Raw genomic sequence first — 22,392 nt, 5'->3', positions numbered from 1 at the left:
CCAAAACACTCAGACCCACATGCCCGTCCTGACAACTGGCCTGCCGCCTGCGGTCCTCTGGTTAGGCTGCTTTTCTGAGGGTTTTTCCAACTCATCCTCCACAGCCGCCGCCACCCACCACCGCCTGGCAGTTACTCCTCTAACCAGCAGCAACCGCCTCATCCCTGCGTCCTGAACTGCCGTCCTACGCAGGGCCCTGGCTCCAGAATGTCAGGTGTTCAGAAAAAGGAAGCAGGCCAACACAGTCTGACTTCTGAGAATCTGCAGGGGGCACGGCTGCCACAGCACTTTTACTCTCCCCCGATTCTGTTTCGGAAATGTTTACGTATCCTGGGAAAAACCCAAGACATATGGTTGGGTACTTGCCCTTAAGAAGTTCAGAGTTTTGTTTCAAAGAGAAGCAATGAGCACTACAAATCGGAAGACAACAGAAGGCATTTTGTAAAGTGGTTGAAATAAAATTCTGACCCCCAAATTGTGAGGGGCTCTTATCATCTAATTTAGTTGCAAGTTTTCCATCGGAGAACTTTCCACTGGAGAATGGTTATGACAAGTATGGTCACGCTCTCTCTAAGGTACACATCACCCCTCCTTCCCGAGCATGTATGTGGTCACGGAGGGCACCGGGCCGAGGCCTGCTCTGCCCCATGGAGGGAAAGCGATTGCTGAGAGGGACGACCATGGCTGAGCCAGTGTGTCTGACAAGGTTCAGCCCCTTCTAACATCACCCTGTGAACTGGTCCTAAGTGACATGGTTCGTTTGTCCCTGGGAAAAACTCATCTCTCAAAGCTTAAAGATTCCAAGATGTCAGGCTGGCTCACTGTGAAGGAATGCCTTGTCTCAGAAGACTTCTTTCAGAAAGATGGGTGCTTTGACCTGCAGTATTTGGTTCAGCCTGTTCACTGTTGATTCTAGCCTGGACAAGCAGGGCGGTGAGCACTGTCTGAGTGGTGTGGGTTTAGGAGGAAGGGCTGTGTCTGGCCCTCTGGCAGACCCATCATCTAGAAGCCACTTGGTCCACTGGTCTGGCAACGATGGAGACCCGGGTTCGTATCCTGGAAGTGGCAGTTATTAGCTGTGAGTCCGTGGGGCTGTTCTTTGGCTACAGTCCTCTGTATTCTCATCTATAAAATGGTGTAATACCTACTTGCAGGACTGGTATGAGAATCAGGGCTGTCACGTATACCGGAGCTGCAGGCACACAGGGAATCCAGGCCATAGCATCGACTTTGCATTGGTCCAGACCCAAACTGCCCCAAAGAGACATACGACTAGTGAATGAAATAATTTTAGGGTACAAATGCCACCATCTTCAGTGGACTACCAGACACTGCATATCGCTCCCCTTCAGTTTACAAATTAAAACCCTCTTGGATCCTGGCAAAAGAGTAAGACCCCAGCCAGGTTGCCGGGGGTATGCAGCATCAGAGCCACTGCTTCGTCTCTTTGACTCCCAAATTACATGGGTGCAGGCTGGTCATGTGGATTCTGATCTGCAAGATTGGGCAGGGCTGGGTCTCCTATAATCACCAACCGAGGGCTCTTAAAAATTACTCAACGGAAACACGGACCACATCAGAGAGGCAGAGGCCGACCTTGCTGCTGTGAGCAACCTCATCTCGGGAACAAACTGAAAGAGCATCTCTACTGGTGAGTCATTGGTCTTCTTTATAGTTAAAAGAGGGGCTAACTCCAGGTTGTTGGGATTCTCAGAGTCCTGCCTGCAGCACGGTACGGTGTCAAATGCCCAGGCTTTCAAGCTCAACTGCCCTTGGCTCAAACTCCATCTCTGCTATTTGCTGCCATGAGGGTCCGAGGAGAGGATTATGACAACCTCGTTCTGTAAGATGATGCTTGTAAGATGATGCTGGTAGTAATGGCATAATTAGACCCTCCCCAGGAGATAAGGTAGTCACTGTGTGTGTTCACTGACTAATCTCTTTTTCTGTTTTTCTTTTCCATTTTATAAGACAGGCTGTTATCTTAGATTATGGTTTACTTTCTTTTCTCCATATATGTCAATATACAACTGTAGCTACTTCAGAAAATACAGAAAAATATAAAGGAGGAATGGAAATAAGTCACCCCTAATTCTACCAGCCAGGGGTGAACTGCTGATAAAATCTGATCATTTTTCTATGTTTTAAAAAATATAGTCAAAATCATATAGCTTGGGATTCCCTGGTGGCGCAGTGGTTGAGAGTCTGCCTGCTGATGCAGGGGACACGGGTTCATGCCCCGGTCCGGGAAGATCCCACATGCCACGGAGTGGCTGGGCCCGTGAGCCATGGCCGCTGAGCCTGCATGTCCAGAGCCTGTGCTCCGCAACAGGAGAGGCCACAACAGTCAGAGGCCCGCGTACCGCAAAAAAAAAAAAAAAAAAAAAATATATAGCTTATCACAGATTTGTAAACAAAGTCTATAGAATATGGGGCAGAGGGATTTAAAGAGTTCATGAACCCCCGGAGTTGCAGGCATGTTTGTACATTATTACTGAGAGAAAAGAGCTACAGCTTTAATAAGACTCTCAAAGGGGTTTATGATCAAAGAAGGCTGAGAATCATGATCAATTTTACATTCACTTTGTCATCTATTCGTTGTAATAGTAACAGCCAATATTACATTGCATTTTGCGGGGGGCGGGCAGGGATAAATTGGGAGATTGGGATTGGCATATACACACTACTATATGTAAAATAGATAACTAATAAGAACCTGCTGTATAGCACAGGGAACTCTACTCAGTACTCTGCAATGAGCTATATGGGAAAAGAATCTAAAAAAAAGAGTATCTATCTATCTATCTATCTATCTATCTATCTATATACCTCACTTATATATATATATCTTATACATATCAGTTATATATATATAACTGATTCACTTTGCTGTACACCTGAAACTAACACAATGTTGTCAATCAACCATACTCCAATAAAAAAATTTTTTAAATGTATTGCATTTTCCAATCATTAAAGGCACTTCCTAAACATTTCAGTCATATTCTGTTTTATGCCTAAATTATACTTTGCTTATTTATTTATTATCAGACACTATTTCCAAAGTTTAGTATATATTACTTTCTTTTTAATTTTCACAAATCAACATAGGACTTTGGTTAGAGAAAATAAAGAAACAAATGCTTTTAATATTTCTAGAAGGGAAAGTAATTTTTAACACTCTATCTGCACAGAACTGTGCAGTCCCAATCTGTTAAACACTGTTTAGTTTACCAATTATTACAAATGAATTTGCATGGGTCCTTTGAGGAAACTGCAATGCCAGCCTAAGGATGCAGCAACAGCCTTAGTAGGAGAATTATTAATTAATTAATTAATTAATTAATTTATTTATTTTTGGCTCTCTTCGTTGCTGCGTGGGCTTTCTGTAGTTGTGGCGAGTGGGTGCTACTCTTTGTTGTGGTGTGTGGGCTTCTCATTGCTTGCGGTGGCTTCTCTTGTTGCGGAGCACGGTCTCTAGGGCATGCGGGCTTCAGAAGTTGTGACATGTGGGCTCAGTAGTTGTGGCTCGCAGGCTTTAGAGCACAGGCTCAGTAGTTGTGGCACACAGGCTTAGTTGCTCTGCGGCATGTGGGATCTTCCCAGACCAGGGATCAAACCCGTGTCCCCTGTATTGGCAGGAGGATTCTTAACTACTGTGCCACCAGGGAAGTCCCAGGAGAATTTTTTTTAAAGGCCAAGAGAAGTCAAACAATAATGGAGATCTGACATTACTTTTAATGTCACATTCTAAATGATGATGAATATATTTTTGTCCCCATGTGAAGCAGTAACACCCACAGAGCATCGTCTGACCCACTTAACCTAGCAGCCCAGAGCTGGTGGGGCACAATGCCCATGAATTGGCCTTTCACTCTTAGAGATCCAACATTTTGTGGTCCAGGAGGAGGGGCTTTTCACTGAGTAGTCTTAGCCCAAAGACAAGGTTCTTCCTTGGAGAGAAAGGGTGCTTTGAGCCCATGAAATACCAAGGTGGCAGCAGGGCTGAAATCCCTTCCTGTCAGGACCCAGCATCAGGAAAAGAAAAGTCTCCGAGTAGATCAGAAAGGAAAGATCATCTCTCCTTTTATACCCCCTTGTCTGGCCGGTTGATATTCTGACTTTGCTAAACCAAAGGCCTGCTCTTCTTAAACATTTCCTTGAGGTGCCAGTGGGATATGGCACCGCTCACTGGAAGAGTCCCTGCATATTGAGTACCTCCAGGACAGTGGCAGGGACTGACCTGGCCCTCCAAGGCCGTTGCTGCCGCAGTTGCCCCTACTCCCACACCACAGATTATATCACCCGTGTCTGGTCCATGCTCCCCAGCAGAGTCACAGGGCCCAGAGAAGGGTCAGAGGGAAGTGATAACCTTGAAGGGCTGGGACCCCCAGGCAAGAAAGATAGCTATTTGGTCTTTGCTATAAGTAGTCCCACTGCAAGGCTGGCCACGAGCCCTGCTGTGGTAGCCCACCCACCTGACGTCCCATTTCAATCAGCTCTTCCGTGTGTTAAAGGAGACCCCTCAGCCCTACACTGCTAGTCATAAAAGCTAAAGCAATGTTCCCTTCTGGGGGAATCTACCTTGCAAAGAGATTCCTGAAGATCAAAGAGGCCCTGAGGGTGGAATGTCATACACTGTGACAGATGAAGGGGAAAGCTGGGGTTGGGCGTGAGGAAAACTGCCCAGTTCCCTGGTCAGAAAGCCGCTTGGCCAAAGCACTGGGCAGCCTGGGCTCTTCCCTGCCCTGGCTCCCCATCACGGTAAGACGAGGCAGGATGGATGGCCCACCTAGGCAGAAAGGACCAAACACCTCTTGGTCTCCAGGAGTCTCCTTGATGGTGGACCCCCAGGAAGGGGGATATTGCCTTAGCTTTCACAAGTCGTAGTCCAGGGGTCAACTTAACAGAAGATGGGGCACAGGCTAGGTGGGCACCTTCTGCGAGGCATGGACAGATGAATACAGCCCTCCCCACTGAAGAGCAGCGCAGCTCTTCCAAAAGGACACACTCCCCAGTTCACCACGTGGTGACCTTTGCTTCCAAGGCCATTGAGCACAGGATTTTATGGAATGTGGGTGGGGTCAGTTATGTGTTGTCTCCCAGACAGGTGAGATCCTGAGAACTTTAGGGCCAGTGAAGGGTTCCTCGTCCTGTCTGAGCAGTTTCCCCTCAGAACTGGTTGTCCCCAATATACTGGGCTGTTACTGAGCAGAACAGTGGGTGGGTTTAGGAGGTGACTATCTGCCCCCTAACTGTGGGCAATGGGAAGACAGGAGGGATCACCCTCAGCCCCAAATATATATAATTCCTGTGGTTTGACTCCCAGGGGTCCATCAGAACAGACACCATGGCCGAGTACGACTACGGAGACCCCGGGTTCTTCAACGCTTCCAATGACAGCAGCCAGGGGCACGAACACTTCCTGCAGTTCAGCAAGTTGTTCCTGCCCTGCGTGTATGTGGTGGTGTTCATCTGTGGCCTGGTGGGGAACTCCCTGGTGCTGGTCATATACATCTTCTACCAGAAGCTGAAGAGCCTGACGGACGTGTTCCTAATGAACCTGCCCTTGGCTGACCTGGTGTTCGCCTGTACTCTGCCCTTCTGGGCCTACGCAGGCATCCACGAGTGGGTCTTTGGCAAAGTCATGTGCAAAACCCTGCTGGGCATCTACACTTTGAACTTCTACACGTCCATGCTCATCCTCACCTGCATCACCATGGACCGCTTCATTGCAGTGGTTCAGGCCACCAAGGCCTATAACCAGCAGGCCAAGCGGATGGCCTGGGGTAAGGCCGTCTGCTTGTCCATCTGGGTAGTTTCCCTGCTGGTCTCCTTGCCGCAGATCATCTATGGCGACGTCCTTTACCTTGACAAGCCTGTCTGCGGCTACCACAACGAGGAGATTTCCACCATGGTTCTGGCCACCCAGATGACACTGGGGTTCTTCCTGCCATTGCTTGCCATGATTGTCTGCTACTCAGTCATAATCAAGACACTGCTTCAGGCCCGAGGCTTCCAGAAGCACAAGTCTCTGAAGATCATCTTCCTGGTGGTGGCGGTGTTCCTGCTGACCCAGACGCCCTTCAACCTCGTGAAGCTCATTCGCAGCATGAGCTGGGAGTACCACGCCATGACTAGCTTTAACTATGCCATCACAGTGACAGAGGCCATCGCCTACCTGCGTGCCTGCCTTAATCCTGTGCTCTATGCCTTTGTTGGCCTGAAGTTTCGGAAGAACTTCTGGAAACTTGTGAAAGACGCTGGCTGCCTCCCTCACCTGGGTGTCTCAAGCCAACGGAATTGTTCAGAGGACACTTCCAGGACTGCTTCAGCCTCTCGCAACATGGAGGCGACCAGCATCTTCCAGCTGTAGGCCTTGCTGGGCTTGGACAGGCTGCTCAGAAGTCACAGGAACATGGCTGTGTCCTCTAAGGCTTTGTGTATAGCATGAGCGTTCTCAAGGAGAAGTTATCAAACGGTGCAGCTGGGGTGGGATGCTTCTTCTCAGGCATGCGCAGACTGTGCCCTCTTCTTTTACACCCAGGCCTAAAGCTCAAAGGGGAGGCTGAAAGCTGCCAGAGCTTTCCTTTCTCTACCCCGAGAACACTGACACCAGGGAATGACGTGTGATTCTCAAGACCCCAGGTTCTCCTTCAATGGGAATGGGAATGGGACTAAGGGTTGAACAGGGGGGCCTGGCCAACAAAGGTCTTGATGGCAGGTGACACTCCGGGCTCCCAAGTTCAGAAGATTCTTCTGCTGACTGGGAAGCAGGGGAGATTAAAGCAGCCATGAAAACCAGTGCTGACACTGTGACTCAGACCTCCATCACCAGGCACCCAACAGAAACGAGCTCAGGTTCTGCCACGCCTTGTGGGTTTGGTTTCATATAGAAAGGGGCTTTATGTTCTCTTTGATTAATCCTGGAAGGACTAGCACCAGGGAATATGAATGGGCCAAAGCAAATGAGGGTCGGCTGAGGATTCCAGCGGGCCACAGAATGCTAGAAAAATGTGCAAAGCTGAGTTTAAGACTACCGTGAGTCTAAGCAGCGCCTCTGAAATGGATCTTCGGTGGGTCTGCTCATTTAAAACCTGAATTTAGCCAATGCCTCACACACACACAAATCATATAGAAATGTGTATGTAATACACACACACACACACCTCTCAAACAGCATGATTTTCGTGACTGAGAAATAAAACTTTTATCCTTAGGCGCGTTCCACCTTACTGTGGTATTCCTGAATACCAAAAGTGATCACTTGTGGGCTCAGAGCACAGGAAATAAGTTAAAACTGCCAACTTTCAGGGCACTGCTCTATCAATACACCAATGACAACAACTGTGGCTTCAACCTCCTGCCCAGAACGAGAGGTGCGTTTGTTACCTCTGAGATGTGGTCACAGAATGAGGCAGAGTTTTAGCATGTTTATTAGATCCCAGCAACCTGCTCAGCAGGCTTAAAAGTGGCCTTTTTGGCTCACATGTCACAAAATCACTCACTGAAATATGGAGAACCTGCTGACAACAGCTAAGAAGAGCGCTCAGGGAGGTGGGCCAGAGAGGGCCAAACAGCGAGGTTTCGCAGCTTGGACAGACCCGAGTCACGAGTGGGTAAGGCCAGCTGGTCATCTCTTAAGCCCTTCCGCTTTGGTGAAACGGGGACCGTAACAGTACCACCTCTCAGGGCAGGCGTGCGAGGACTGCAGAGGGTGCACACAAACACTTAGCACGGTTTGCATTTGTGGGAGGAAGGGCCCCCAAAATGGCGGTAGTTGTTATCCTCTCAAGAACCAGCCACACAAAACGTGAGCCGCCTGCCTTTCCCTGTGCACTGGCGGGGCGGGGCAGGGTCGGCTTCGTGCCTTCCAGAGGCACACGGCGCAGTCCAGCTGCGCACAGGCCGGCCTTGCAGGGCCTACAGGGCCACCGACTGTTTCATACACGTGCCTAAATGCACCCACGGGGAGAGCGGCTTTACTGTGCTCAGGCCGCATGGACTACCCAGTGCTCCTCGAACACCAAAACCTGCCCTTTTCATGGTGACAAGGCTGACTTTCAACTTGTTTACGTTGGCTTCAGAGGGGGAGTTTTGGTCACCCTCCTCTGTGCTGTCACCTTAATGTCAAGCACTTCTGGTAGAGGGACCACGAGCCCCTGGCCTCCCCAACAATGTCCCAAAACAAGAGGCAGAGGCCCTAACTGGGAAGGAAGGAGTGAAGAGTCGGGGAGCCAGGGGCCCTGCGGCCTTTCCATGTGTCCCCACGGAGGAAAGCGGTGTGGTGGGATGGGAAAAGCAGGGCTCTGGGGTGACTCAGTCACTGCCCCGGAGAGAGCTCCACATCTGTCCATCCTGGGACAAGCCCCGCAGCCTCCTCAAGCCCATTTCACCATCCACACCCCAAGCTGACAACAGCCCTCCTTCCAGGAGCGCTGTGAGGCACGGACAGTGCACTCCAAGCCACGCTGGGGGCTGCTGGTCACGGCAACAGAGGGGCGGCTGCTGGGACCGCTGGGTTCTCCCTGAACGGTGCCTGCCTGGCTGAGTCAAAGGAGACCAGGCACCCATCAGGCCGTGCCCCATCCCAGGCCTATTATATGCCCTCTCTCCAGGGTCCTTGCAAAAAGGTTTTTCACTGGCCCTTCCACAGCTTAGGAGAACCTGCCTGCCTGTCCTGAGGAAAAGCACAGCAGCTGAATCTTCTTTCACCTTCTCTGCCTCCCAAGTCACTCGTTGGCCCTGCTCTCTGGGCCCTCACCTGCTCACACTTGGGAGTAGAGATCTTTTTCCCAAAACCCTCCTGGGTACACACCATTATGGGCAACAGACATGGGCACAGCCCAAACAAGGCTTTCACTCTCGACTTCACTCATCCACGAGACAGCCCCATGGAGCACAAGCTCAGACCCGCCCTTCTCCCCTTGGCTCTCCCCTCTGCTCCCACGCACCAGTGCTTGACGTAAGCAGCCTGGGGTGTGGGGGAAACTGGCGGGAGGGGGTCAGGCTGGGTGTGGACCCTGGGTGAGTCCAGTTGGCCTCACATGCGGCCTCAGGGTCTCCTCCCCGACCAGGTTCCCTGCACTTGCAGGCCGGGGGCGGGGCGGTTAGAGACCATGACGGCCACACTGTCTGAGATGTGGTGAACACAGGGTGAACCTGATTCCAGGGGCTACCTGGAGCCAGAAGCCCGGGATTCTCAGTGAGCACTCTGGACTGAGGAAATGGTGCTGCAGGAGAGAAAAAACAGAAGCTGCCCGTACTGAAGGGGTGGAGGCGGAACAAAGAGCACAGGGCCCAGGAGTGGCCGGGGCGCTGGCTCTAGCCTCGTTCTCTCAGCACAGCACCCCTTCCACAGGCCCAGTCCTTTGTGATCCACGGTAACTCCCAATACCGTTTGGTAGGACGCCTGGTACTATCATCCCTGTTTTCCAGATGAGGAAACTAGTTCAGAGACATTACTACCTGCCAAAGCTCACACAGCAGAGCTAGGGCTGGAATCCCAGTGAATAACCTCTTTCTCTTCCCCCAAACGTTGGCTAAGATGGCCCGGGGTACCTGACAACTCTGTACTTGTCTGAAGGCGGAGATGCTAGGTTAACCCAAGCACAAGGTGGCTTTCTAACCTTAACTGTTATCACCATATCCTGTTCTCGGTTTGAGATACCAGGTATCGTATCTCCTGGTTGGTGATAAACCTGCCACGGATCTCCGAAGCACTCTGACCACAGAGCACCCGTTCTAAAGCAAGTACTGGCAAAGATGCTCTGTGGGTCAGGGACAGTCTCCGTGCGTGAGTTTGAGCTCAGTATCATCTGGGCATCTGGTGGGATTTTCGTTGGCGAACACAACTGAGCCACAAGATGTAAGGAACCAGGGCCCGTGGCAGTAGACATCACAGCGTGGCCCTTGACCTCACAGCTCAGGGGAAACATCACCAAAACCACGCAATTCCATGGAAGGCTTTCCACATCATTTCCATCTGATCCTGCTAACGACCCTAGAGGTGCCGTCCCTGTCTCTTCTGCACGAGGGAGGGAACTGAGTTTGGGGCCTGTGGTGCTCAAAGCCAGGGAACCTGGAGGCAGCAGACCAGGAGTGTCTGACTCTGGACCTCAAGTTCTTCATGGGCACAGTCTGCTTGAGAAGGGAGGCCGGGCCTGGAGGAGGGAATGGCTGCTGGAAGCAGAACAGAGGCCAAGGGACCCAAGGCCAGGCTTGTTGCTGGAGGACAGTTTCTTTCCTCCTCTGCCTGCCTCGGTCCTGAGAAGAGCCGGGCACCTGGTCAGGGAGACGGCTGAGGGTGGGCCTGGGTCACAGTTGGGAGGGGTGTGCACAGCTGCAGGGTTCTGGAGAATATCTCCCCTCCACCTGAGGTGGGCTGTGCTCCTGAGCCACGTGCAGGGGCCTCTGGGAGGCTGCTTAGGGATCTGCGGGATCCTGCCGGGTCTCCCCGAGAGCTGGATTCTGGGACCTGTTCCTGTCCCATCACGGCCAGGAGGGCCAAGGCAGACAACTGTGTTTGTCCTGAGAATGTGTGTGTGTGGGGGGGGGGTAGGAGTGGACAAAGAGGCAGGGAAGGTGGGCAGGTGCTTGATGTGAAGGTAGGGAAACGGGACCAGGAAAGGGCTGTACTCTTCAAAATGAATCTCGGGCCTGTGGACTGGAGGGAGGGGGTCTGGGCACAAAGCTTAATGCTGACACTTACAGCCCCCTGACCCTGAGCAAGTTACCTGCCTCCTGAGCTTCAGTACCTTGACCTGTAAAATGGGGACCATAATCCCTACTCTTTGAAGGGTTGGGCAGGGACTAAGTGAGGTCACGTGCAAAAGCTGCTACACAGGGAAAGTGCTCCACATACACTGCCTCCAGGCAGCCTCCTTCCCCCCACATCAGGGCTTTCACAGCCTTTAACCCCTCCTGGACCACTTCTTCCTTTGGACTTGCTGATTTCTTTCTCTCAGTGTCTTGGCAGGGATGCATACACAAACCCAGGCTCTACACCAACCCCTCACCCCCCACCCCACCAAACCCGTCGGAGTTCCTCAGACTCCTGGTGGTTCTGATTGGTCCTAAGCTTAGGAAGAAAAAGAACATAAGAAAAAGCCACCAGAGGCACGGGGGTCTGTCTCTGGCTAACTCACAAGGAAGGTGTGAGACAAGGCAGGCCCTGAACTGACTTGGAGGGCTGGCCCTCCACCCAAGCAGAGGACGCATGGGGACTGCAGGCCCGCCCATTAGCCCTGGATCTCCTCCGCAGGCTGCAGGCCAGCGTGCTGGCAGTTTGCTTTCCTTGGACCACTTCCTGATTTCCCATGACCCAAAACACACTTATCTGTCAGCAGTCAGAAGACCTTCTGCTTTTACTGCTACTGAGAAAGGGGAAGGCGAAAGGTGAAGGGAAGAGGGAGCTGCAGGGCGGCACTTTCTCATGCAGGTGACAGCCCAAGGTCATCCTCCCAGGCCCTGAGCTTCCAATCCTGCTCCCCAAACCCCCTACCCACCTACCCACCTGGCCAGCAGTTGAGGCACAGTCAGTGAAGAGCTGCCAGGTGACGACGGCATGAGTATGGCTTACTGCAAATGCAAGAGAACGTGCCCTGGGGACCACTGAACCATGGGGGTTGGGGAGAACGCTGCAGGCTCGCGCAGCCAAGAAAGGCTTCAGAAGGAAAAGAAAGGGCCCATGGTCACAGTGAGCAGAGGCTTTCTTGGGTTGGGTGATGGGCTGGCTTTATCCATGAGGCAAGGTCAGTCACCTTCAGGCAAGAGAACAGAAGAGTATGGAGACATACACTTGAGCCTAAAATCTCCTGTGCTGAGAACCTTCCGAAGATTAAGTGCATCTCCTCCCATGCAGCAGAAATCCTGGATGGTAAATCTGACAGCCCTTCCTCTGAACTCTGGGCAGGAATAGAGGAACAGAGGTCTCAATACAAGTCGGCAAGAGCATCACAAAGCTCCCTAACTGGATGGAAAGTGAGTCAACGAACGTCTGGACACAGGAGCCATGTCAATTCTCCCTTGAGCTTCTAAACAGGCAGTGCTTTGCTGTAGGAACTGCAGTTAAGCCAGACCCCAGGGGCTGAGAGACACCGAGCAAGGTTGCCGCGTAGGGGAACTTGACTTTCCCCAAGGGTCCCCTGGCTTAAACTCTTGACACTTTAATACAATGGCACTTTGTGCACTTACTTCATATGTTTAGAAACTAGCCATTGCAGAACTCTCCTCACAGGCCTTGTTGGAAAAGAGCTGGCCCAGAAAAATGAGAGGGCCAATGGAGAGCTGGTACTAAAGGACACCCCTGTGCCTGACGCTGTCCATCTGCGGCATCGGGAACATTTGGTGGGTCTGGGTCACTGATTAAGAGCAGCACAAGATACTGGTGATGGGGCAGGCACGGGATGGGGGAGGGGAAAGCACCGGGTAACAAACTTGGTTATATTTTTATTGCTTTTAGAACTTTGGGGTGGACATCCCTGGCAGTCCAGTGGTTACGACTCCCCACTTCCACTGCAGGGGGCACGGGTTCGATCCCTGCTTAGGGAACCAAGATCCTGTATGCTGCATGGCGCAGCCAAAAAAAAAAAAAAAAAGAGGACTTCTGAGAGAAACATCTACTTGAGACAACAGAAATTAATCTTGTGGCACCATTACCAAGCCTGATGAGTGGTTCCAAAAGATGAACACGGTTTTTAAAGAGCAGCGCATTACTCTGAGCATGGCTACAGCAGCCCAGCAAACGCTGCTCTCGTGGGCTGAATTGTGTCCACCCCTTAAATTCAAATGTTGATGCCTTAACGCCCAGTATCTCAGAATGTGACTGTTTTTGGAGATAAGACCTAAAAGAAGTAAGTTAGTTAAAATGAGGCCAATAAGGGGAGCCCTAATCCAACCTGACTGGTGTCCTTATAAGAAGAAAAGATTAGAACACAGAGAGACATGGGTGGCACAAGCATAGCGGGCATGACCATGTGAAGAGACAGGAAGACAGCAGCTGTCTGCAAGCCAAGGAGAGGCCTCAGGAAACCAAACCTGCCTTGGCCTTGGACTCCCAGGACTGTGAGAAAATAGATCCCTGCTGTTTAAGTCACCTGGTCTATGGTATTTTGTTATGGTGGCCTGAGCAGATTAATACAGTTGCCTAAGCCAAGAAAGGCCTTCCTGGAGATGCTGAAATCAGGGGGACCGCTGACAGACACGCCCAGGAACCCTCTGACAAGGCTCAACACTGACTACTCCTCGAGCCCTGGTGCTCCTCAAGGGCACCCTGCCCCGAGCACTGTTCGCAGGCACCTTCCCTTAAGCAAAGACAGCCAATCTTGCTTCCAAGCTTTCCTAATCCTTTGATAAGTGCACTTAATGAGCATTCAGGAAATGGAGGTGATGTCTACTCACTGTTCAGCCACGTTTGGGTCAAGAGAATCAGTTTCGGTGGGTGTTTCAGGCAAGGAGGAGCCGGACTCCTGTATCTGGCACAACTCCTCATCTGTGATGATGTCAAACACGGCATCGTCTGGCGGCCGGCAGTCTGTGTTAGCACCTGGGGTGCAGAGGCAGGTTGGGAGAGAAGAGAAATGCACAGTCATGGACAGTACGGGGAGGGAGTGCAGCTACATGGGACGAGCCACCAGGACGCACTCTAAGTGCTCACTCAACCGACAGCTCCTCTGTCCAGATGGAGAGAAATGGCTCTTGGGATGTTCCAGAAAAGCAGATGAGGGGACTACAGATGAAACTGAATGCACCATGCAAGAGATTTCTCTGAAGTCCCTCAGGCAGTGGTGTGGAGAGGTTTTAAGCTCTTACATGTTCTCTGAGGCCCTTTATATAGAAGGAAAAAAACCTATCAAAACCTTATCAGGAAAGAACCTAACAAAAAGGTAATCGTACTTCTGTGCTGCTGAATCCTTGCTCCAGCAGACACAGACCTCACTCATGCCTCTTTGAGAGGAGGATTCTGTCTGACCTGCATTTTCACCTCAATCCACTGAGGGGTGGAAAAGAACCTCCCTCTGCACAGCAGCCATTGTGCTTCTGACCAGGGTACTTGTGCCCGACTTTGCAGGCTACCCGGCAGGAAGGATGCTGTGCGATGCTGCTGTGCCAGTCACCCCCAACCCCGCCAACAAGCAGTCTCTTGCATGTGATGGAAAATGTGATGGCAGGCCTGAGACGAAAGAAGAAAAGACCGAAAGTAAGACAGACAGACAGACAGAGGAGGAGACAGGAAATGTCAGAAAGCAAAACAAGCAACCTCAGCATGCTGGCACCATGCCACCCTCTGTCGTCACTGGAACACCCACTAGTGAGCCAGGCGAGGGGAAGATTCAGCAAGAAGAACAGTTCATGGGAGTTACAAGTTCCCAGCAGGCCCTGCCGCATGGCTCCTGGTACAGGCCGTGCTTTAGAACAGACACCCACAGGCCAGCCCTGAGGGAGCGGCCTGGGCTGGCCCGCGAGGCTGTGCTGAGCAGGGGCAGCAGGAACCAAACCCCGCCTCCTTTTACGGAGCTGAGTGAGAGGACAGGAAGGAGAGTATACCCTTCTTGGCCGCCGGGAGAGAGTGTGAGCTACAGGGAGACAGGGAAGAACGTGCTCGTTTCCACACTCAACTCCTGGCCTTTGGTTACCCTGAAAGAGAGGGCTGGATATGGGGCTGGGGCCCTGGGAGACAGCGTTTTCCTAAGCTGTGGGTCCACTGGTGGTGTGAGTTGAGAAGTACACAGACACCACGTTAAACAACACTGAATCATGTCAGGAGAAAGTTATTCCCTTTTCAATTCTCCTTCATTCCTAATTACATCAAAAAGAAAGTCTCAGATTGGTGGTACTACCTTTTTAGTGCCTAAGTTTGGAAAACACTGAACTACGCATGTTCCAGCTAAGCAGCCACAGTGGGGTAGTGGTGAGGGGGGCACCTGGAGAACACCGAGGGCGGTGGCGGAGCCTGACCTTGGCCTCCGGTGGCCTGGGGTGCGGCCTGGGCTGGTGACCGGGCGGGGCTGGGCTCTCCCTGGCTGGTGCCCGAGCTGGTGCTGTCGGGGGACTCGGGGCCCTCGCTCAGCTTCTGGAAGCAGGCCTGGCAGCAGCGCTCCTTCTTGCCACTGTGCTTGCTCACAGTGTAGTTGTTGCAGCAGTAGTAACAGAAGATGTGGCCACATATCCTGGGGACGACACAGGCACGGGCCCTGAGGACGCTGCACTAGAGGTCTCGAGTGACCTGCTTGGGACCGGAACCGGGCTCTGTTCATGGCTCGTCAGACCTGGCTCTGCCCCCACTCTAGAGTGGGGCCTGAAGGCCTATCTCATAAGATTACAAAAACGCCATCTTGCTAAGCCTGATGGGAGACACGTTTACTTCCTAGGGTCCTGGGAGGCAGGCCGAGCCCCCTTCCCTAACGCAACGATGCAGGTGTGCATTCTAGGCCTCGGGGGCTGGGCTCTAAGAGACCACAGACCCCATCCCCCTGTGCTGACCATTCTCCATCTGTCCCCACCCCAACTCAAGATTCATTCCTGCCTGCCCTTCTTTGGGCCCTGGGGGGTGGGGGTGGGGTCTTTGCTCTGTGTTTCTCTGGTGAAGCCTCAGCCCCTGCTCTCTCTGGGTTTCATTTCCCCTCTGACCCCTGCAGGCCAAGAGAGGGCCAGAGGTTGGGTCTCTGGGTGCTCTACATCCCTGTGGGTCCCCTTAACTCTGCCTACACCCCCTGTATTAAACTCTCTTCCCTTTCGGGGATCCCCAAGTGTCCTGCTGAGACCCTGCCTAACATACCCTCCACAACTGGTTCCCTCGAAACTAAGAGGCAACGTGGTCTTCCTAGACAGTTGGCTGCAGTGCCAACGCCTGCCACGGAGTCCTCGTTCAGAGGCGTCTGCCCTAGTGCTGGGCCCCGCCCGCAAGCCGCCTGCTGACCTGCAGTGGTGCCGCCGCACCATCCAGCTGAACTCCCGCTTGCAGTCAAAGCAGTAGTTCGCCGCCTCCGTGTCCCCCAGCCACCTCTCCTCAGCACTGAGCTTCTGTTGGAATTCCAGGGCGTCTGACTTCTGCCAGAGAGCATCCTTGTCCCTGGGAAAAAGCCGCATTAGAAAAATAGAAGAAAGAATCCATGAAAACAATAGAATTATCTCTGGTTCATTTCAAAAGACTGCTTCCGAATTTCCCAAAACACAAGGAGAATTCACTTTTACCTTGGAAATAAACCCCCAGTCTACGTCTCCTCTGTCACCCCACACCAGTCCCAGACTCAGCAGGAGCCTCCCAACGTGTTAAGTCCTCAACTGACACCACACTGTGTGAAGGTACAGGGGGGTCTGTGATGTCCATAAAAGGCTCTGGCAACTGCAGACCTGCTGGCACTGACAAGGGCCACCAGCTGCTCAGATGTCTAAATGACAGTGCATGTGGCCAATGGGAGTTTAAGCTGTCACGTGCTGCCATGATTACATGACCGTCTGTGTGCTGTGAGCCCAAGAACCCAAATCTTAAATGTGCTCGGGATCCTTCGTGTTTTTATGGTTTAAGTAACAATTAATGGAGGAGAGCCAAGCTTTTCCAGCCTGAAAATCCGATGGGATGTTGACCTCCTCCACTCCTTAGAGAGACAGCACAGCCACTACAGGAAGCAAGCACACTGAAAAAGTCGCAGCTTTTCAGGAGGCTCTGGCAGCATCTGAATGTGCCTGATGCACCAGGGAAGATGTGTATAAAGCCTTCCTTAAAACTGCTGTTAATTTTCGGGGCTATAGGAAACACAGAGGATGGAAGAACATGTTAAATGACACCATGGGCATGCAATCAGCAAAGTCCAGGCTATGGGAAACTCTACCAGATGAATGGCCTGCTTTCTTTAGAAGTAAACTGCAAAGGAAAAAAAAAAGAGAGTGAGATGGTGGGGGAACCATGACTAAGTAAGAGAGATCTAAGAAACATATCACCATGCAATGTATAGATCTAATATAGATCCTAATTAGAAAAACCTATAAAGCAATTAGATAAATTTCAAACTAGACTAGACACTTGATGATATTGGGAATTAGTTAACTTTCAAACGCGGTAATGATGCTGTGGTTGTTTAAAATAAGAGTCCTTGTGCTGGAGAGGTACGTACCAGAATACTTGTGGATGAAATGACAGGATGTCTGGGATTTGCTTCAAGAGAATCTGAGGAGGTGGGGGAAATGGGTAGGACTCTTGGATGATACAAGACTGGTCACGAGCTGAATAATGTTGAAGCTGGGTGACAGGTACACAGCAGTGCATTTTGCTATCCTATTTTTGTATTTTTGAAAATTTCCGGGACTTTCCTGGAGGTCCAGTAGTTAAGACTCCGCGTTTCCACTGCAGGGGGCGTGGGTTTGATCCCTGGTTGGGGAACTAAGATCCCATAAGCAGCCAGGCGCAGCCAAAAAAATAATAATAATAATTCCATACAAAAACTTTAAAAAACTTTTTGAATGAGTTGTCAACATTTAAAAGTCAGGCCAATTTCACATAAAAATTCAGATTTCCACCTTCTCTTAAGAAGTAAGGTGACTTGGCAACCCTGGACTTGATGCCTGCGGGGCAACAGTCAGCAAGAGCAGAGCAGGTCATGTCCTCCTGTTTCTCAGAGCCCCGTCCTGGCCCGGTTCACACATTTACACCACTGTCTGCTACCTGCAGGCACTGGAGTTTGGGGGCCCAGGTGCTGGGGAGAGTGGGACGGAGGAGAAGGAGAAAAGGGCTCACGAGAGAGGGACAAGGGAATAGAGAAGTCCCTGAGGATATTAAACATCTTTGATTGTCACTCTTGTGGCTGAGCACACGGAGATTTTGAAAACAGCATAGCAGTAGGAAAACACGGACCAGGTGCAAGGCTGCCAAGGGCCTGAGCAGACCCTGTCCACGTGTGTGGGCGCTTACAACAGAACACAAGCAGACAGGGGCCCATTTCCCTCGAAGAGTCCTTTCAAGAACAGTTGCATTTCTTTAAAGAAAAGCCAAGCTTGGGGGCAGCCCCCGGCCCCTTGTTTGATACTCACCTGAGCAGCTCTATCAGCCGCTCCTCCAGGAACTTCTTGGTTCTATTCAGGTCATCCAGGTCAGCAAGCATCTTCTGGTCATTCTTTTCCCTGTCTGTCGCCTCCTGGCAGAGTCTGTTGTAATACTCCTGGATCTTTGTCGTGGCTTTTTCAAGTTCCTTCTGGGTCCTGGTGGAGGAGTAGTAAGTTTTCCTTATTACCCACTACTTCCAGCTTCCCCCGTGCCTCTGGGCTAACCCAGGCCTCTAATGGGGGGGTCCTGCTGCCCTACCAGGCTTTCCCCTTCATGGGGGGAGCCCCTTGGCACGGCCCCACTCACAGGCTGTACACTCTCTTAAGCCTTCGAAACTTCCCTCACACACCCGAACTCTTCACACACCACTACCCCTCACGACAAATACAAGGGACCTTTGGGAGAGGAGGCTGAGCTCAGGTCACTAGGAGCACCCCACGTGCGTCAAACTCTGTACCACTTGGTTCTTGGGCAGAGACTGAGGTTTTGAGAGGAGCCCAACGGGTTAAGTACATGGGCTGGTGATGGCAGTACACACAAGAGGAAAAAGGAGCCAGGAGAGAAAGAACAGAGGCGTAGCTTCCTGGAGATGACCACACAGAGAAGCGTCTATCTTCCATGTGTCTTTGGGACTCTACACATGGGGCTTGGCATGGGGCACACAGCAGGCACTCAATCTACACTGCGAGGCGTTCAACCTGACAGCCCTGAGGCCTAAGGAATCCTGTTCTGGGTGCTTCGGAGCCTCAAGCTGCAGCAGGGGGGCCGGCTGAACCACTGTCTTCCCGCCCTTGCCCACTTCTCTTTCAGCTCACCTGTCCCCTAAGGCAGTGGTTTTCCAAGGATGCCTCATAAAGCAAGGCATTCATAACAGCTCCATTAAAACAGAGGGCTGTGCAAGACTAATTAATCTGTATCTAATCCAGCCTTTCCATGTCCGGTATAAAGTTGTCAGGAGGTTGTTGTTTACTACACACTGTCCTCCAAAACGATCTCGGGTACACACACACACACACAACCACAGAGTTACAGCATTAAAAAAAATGCCACCAACTTCGGAGGTTCTACTTAAATTGTCACATGAACACCGCCTGGCTAAGGGAAGCCAGAGTCCTATAGGATTCAAACTCTGTGAGGAGTCAGCTGAGAAGAGTCAGATGACAAGAAATGTACATTGAGGTTACTAAACATCCAGCGTGGTCTGGATCTCCCATTGAGCCTGGGCCCAGGCCTAGAAGCAGATGGTAGGAGATGGGTGGAAAAGTTAAAGCCTCGGGAGAATTTGGTGTGTCTGTTTTTGCTGGGAGCACACATGGAATCAGGTCCCAGCATCCCCTGTTGTAATACTCCTGGACCTGTACTACTGTATTACCTGTATTACTCCTGTAATACTCCAGTTTGGCCCCATCACCAGACAGTGGGCTGATGATGCTCACAACTCCGGGTGGCCCCCAAGCCTGAAGATGAAGAGGTCTCGGGGTTGGACACAGGTAGGGCCATACTTTAAGGTTAAAAAAAAATTATGAGGGAGCTTCCCTGGTGGCGCAGTGGTTGAGAGTCCGCCTGCCGATGCAGGGGACATGGGTTCGTGCCCCGGTACGGGAAGATTCCACATGCCGCGGAGCGGCTGGGCCCGTGAGCCATGGCCGATGAGCCTGCGCTCCGCGGTGGGAGAGGCCACAACAGTGAGAGGCCCGCGTACCGCAAAAACAAACAAACAAACAAAACCCATTATGATGAAAGGGTGACAGCACATGTGCTCTCCACAGACACAGCACCAGAGAGTCTCCAGGAAGACAAGCCGATCCTGCTCCCTGGCTTGCTCACTCACTCTCAGATGAGCTTGCGAGAACCTCACACCTAACCCCGCAGCCTCTCATTTCAGAGAGGAAATGAAGAACTCAAGTCAAAACACACGGGGGGAAAACATGCACACACAATACTCTCACACCAGTACCCTAAAATAAAACAAAACAAAACACTAAACTATCTGTCTATGTATTTTTTAGGGTAGTTGTTGAGACAAAGACTCTGGAGCCAAATGTTCTGAGTTCCAATCCTGTCATCACCACTGTGACCCTAGGCAAGTGACTTCACTCCTCTGAGCCTTGTTTTTCTCATCTATGAAATGGGATAAATAATAATACCATCCTCACAGGACCGTTGGGAGGATTAAATGGGCAAATAAATACCAAGTATTTAAAACGGTACCTGCCACATTTTAGGCATTACTTAAATGTTTGCTGTTAGTAGTACCATGATTATCTCCCAGCTTTTACTTCATTTTAGTTTTACCAAAGCATGAAGTTACTGAACTGAAATATGCCCTGCTAGAGATAAGACAATGGAATTAAGAGAAAGGGTCTCTGCAGCCTTCTATAGGCTTGTGACAGGCAGATTGCCAAGGTTCTCCGTGGATGCTTCTGACATAAGCACTTTATGAGTCTGTGGCTTTTCTTGCAAAAGGGCTTCTTTAACCTGATATGAGTGGTTGACTTTCTAAATGACTGTACCAAACACCCCCTTCCCTTGAGGACTCTCCCACTGGCCGCGTGGGTGGACCGTGTAACTAACCTGTCCAAGTCTTGGCGCAGGGCGGCCCCCTCCTCATCCTTTCTCAGCATGGCGGCCTGGCACTCAGCAAGGTGCTTGCTGGTACAGCTCAGCTTCTCCGCCGCATCGGCCTGGGAAGCCTGGCACAGGACAGCAGGGAGAAGACGCTCGGTTGCAGAAGCCCATGCAAGATGCCATCAAGTGACTGGCATGTTCCCCACCCCATCTGGCTGGCGCACTTCTAACAGGAGGGGCTTTTGTCTGTTTTTAAGTTCAAGAAACCATGAACTAGTATGTGTGTGGAGTATGACAGACTCCCATTTGTAATTATGTCCTTCAAGCATCAGCTGCAACCTGTTGTGGTGGCTGGTGGGGCAGCAGGTATCAGAATCTCCAGGGTGAGGGTAGAGGTGGGGTGGCAGGGTACAGGAGTCACTGAAAAAAGTCACTGCCATGAAAACGGGTTTCAGTTCCACCCCTGCTCTGGCTCACGTCAGAAACACTGACTTGGAGAACATCTGCAGAGGGGGATGACTTATTTCCTTTCCATAAGACACAGGGGCGGTGAAAAGCACACTTGACAGCTCTAGCCAGGTGTTCAGGGAGTGGAAGAGCCATGACACAGACTCAGGTTGTCTACAAAGGTGAGCTGACGGCAGCTTTAGCCAGGGCACTGGAACTCCTGCAGGGAGGCCTCTCTGATGGTCCAATGAAAGCCAAGCCACATCCCCTTCCTCGACAGGCCCACACCCTGGGAGTGGAATGACCAGGTGAACGATGGGCCAGCCACTGCTCAGGGCTCACAGGAGCACCTCCCCTGGGCCTCAGGGGCCAGGCTTACCTTCAGCTTCCCCACAGCCTCCTCGGCAGCCTGTAGCTGCCGACCTTGCTCCTCCAACTGGCCCCTGAGGCTCCTGCATTCTTCACTGGAGGTCTGGAGAGGATGAGAAAGGGATCAGAAAAGTGGGATCCTTGTTCTGAGACTCCCTCGGCCCCACTCCCCCAAAATGGGTAAAAACAAGCTACCTCTCTTTCTCCCAAGCTCAATAAACTTTGGGCTTCCCTGGTAATACAATCCCATCAAGCCAAGAGACTTAAGCTTGGCCCCCAAACTTAGAATTTCATTTCTGCCAAGGAAAGGTGGAGTATGAGCCACATGGAACTGCAAGGGGTGCGGTGACACAAGGTGGGAGGCACATCTGTGGGAACGCAATAGTTGCCTAAGAGAGAGGTCAGGAGTGGTCTGAGTGCACAGACCCAGAAGCAGATACATCAGAAGCCAAAGCCCCGTAGATGTCTGCCTGTGTCCTCACTCTTAACCCTTTCTCTGCAGTTCAAGACACATGGTAAACGCTGTTCTCATAAGCTTGTCTATCCCAAGGGCTCTGTGAAAATGAATTGAGTTGGTTTCCTACAACTGCTCTGCTATCAGGAGGCACCGGAAGGGACAGAGAATCCAGGGACAGGACTCGAGGCAGTCAGGAACTCACATGCCAAAAGGGGCTGAACAAGTACATAAACGAGTACAAGGAAAATAGCAGAGGATGCACGCTTCCTTAAAGTGGGCAGTCCCCACCCAGCTCCTGCTGACTGCTGCCACGTAGGAATGAGAGCACAGGCTTTAGGAACTCCCAAGATTTCAAAAGAAGTCCAAAAACTGAATCTATAAACACCCTGCTCTTGAAATGTTGGCTACTAAGTTAAAAAAAGTTCTGTGTGGGCCAAACTTGTCTGCAATGGCCTTAAATTTAGACGTCTGGGTTAAGGCATCCCTCTCCAATGCTGTGTCCCTAACATGT

General features: G+C 51.4%; 2 protein-coding genes across 4 annotated transcripts in view; one reads left to right on the top strand and one right to left on the bottom strand.

Annotated features, from left to right (window-relative positions):
- The window catches only part of FYCO1 (FYVE and coiled-coil domain autophagy adaptor 1), a 73,130-nt gene that overhangs the window by 24,736 nt on the left and 26,002 nt on the right, over positions 1-22,392 (bottom strand). For all 3 annotated transcript variants that reach the window (XM_065884917.1, XM_065884918.1, XM_065884919.1), the window contains 6 exons: positions 21,435-21,527; positions 20,615-20,733; positions 18,028-18,195; positions 15,920-16,072; positions 14,959-15,170; positions 13,402-13,546 (listed from right to left, as the gene is read on the bottom strand). In XM_065884917.1, the coding sequence (XP_065740989.1) occupies positions 13,402-13,546; positions 14,959-15,170; positions 15,920-16,072; positions 18,028-18,195; positions 20,615-20,733; positions 21,435-21,527 (890 nt within the window). The remainder of the gene's footprint in view (positions 1-13,401; positions 13,547-14,958; positions 15,171-15,919; positions 16,073-18,027; positions 18,196-20,614; positions 20,734-21,434; positions 21,528-22,392) is intronic.
- Positions 5,351-6,376, top strand: CXCR6 (C-X-C motif chemokine receptor 6). The gene has a single exon (XM_065886216.1). It carries the CDS (start codon positions 5,351-5,353, stop codon positions 6,374-6,376), a length of 1,026 nt encoding a protein of 341 aa, XP_065742288.1.

This window comes from Phocoena phocoena, chromosome 10, assembly GCF_963924675.1.
Source record: "Phocoena phocoena chromosome 10, mPhoPho1.1, whole genome shotgun sequence".
NCBI lineage: Eukaryota > Metazoa > Chordata > Mammalia > Artiodactyla > Phocoenidae > Phocoena > Phocoena phocoena.
Note: the sequence above shows the minus strand (reverse complement) of the source record. Positions and strands in the feature narration are given on the sequence as shown.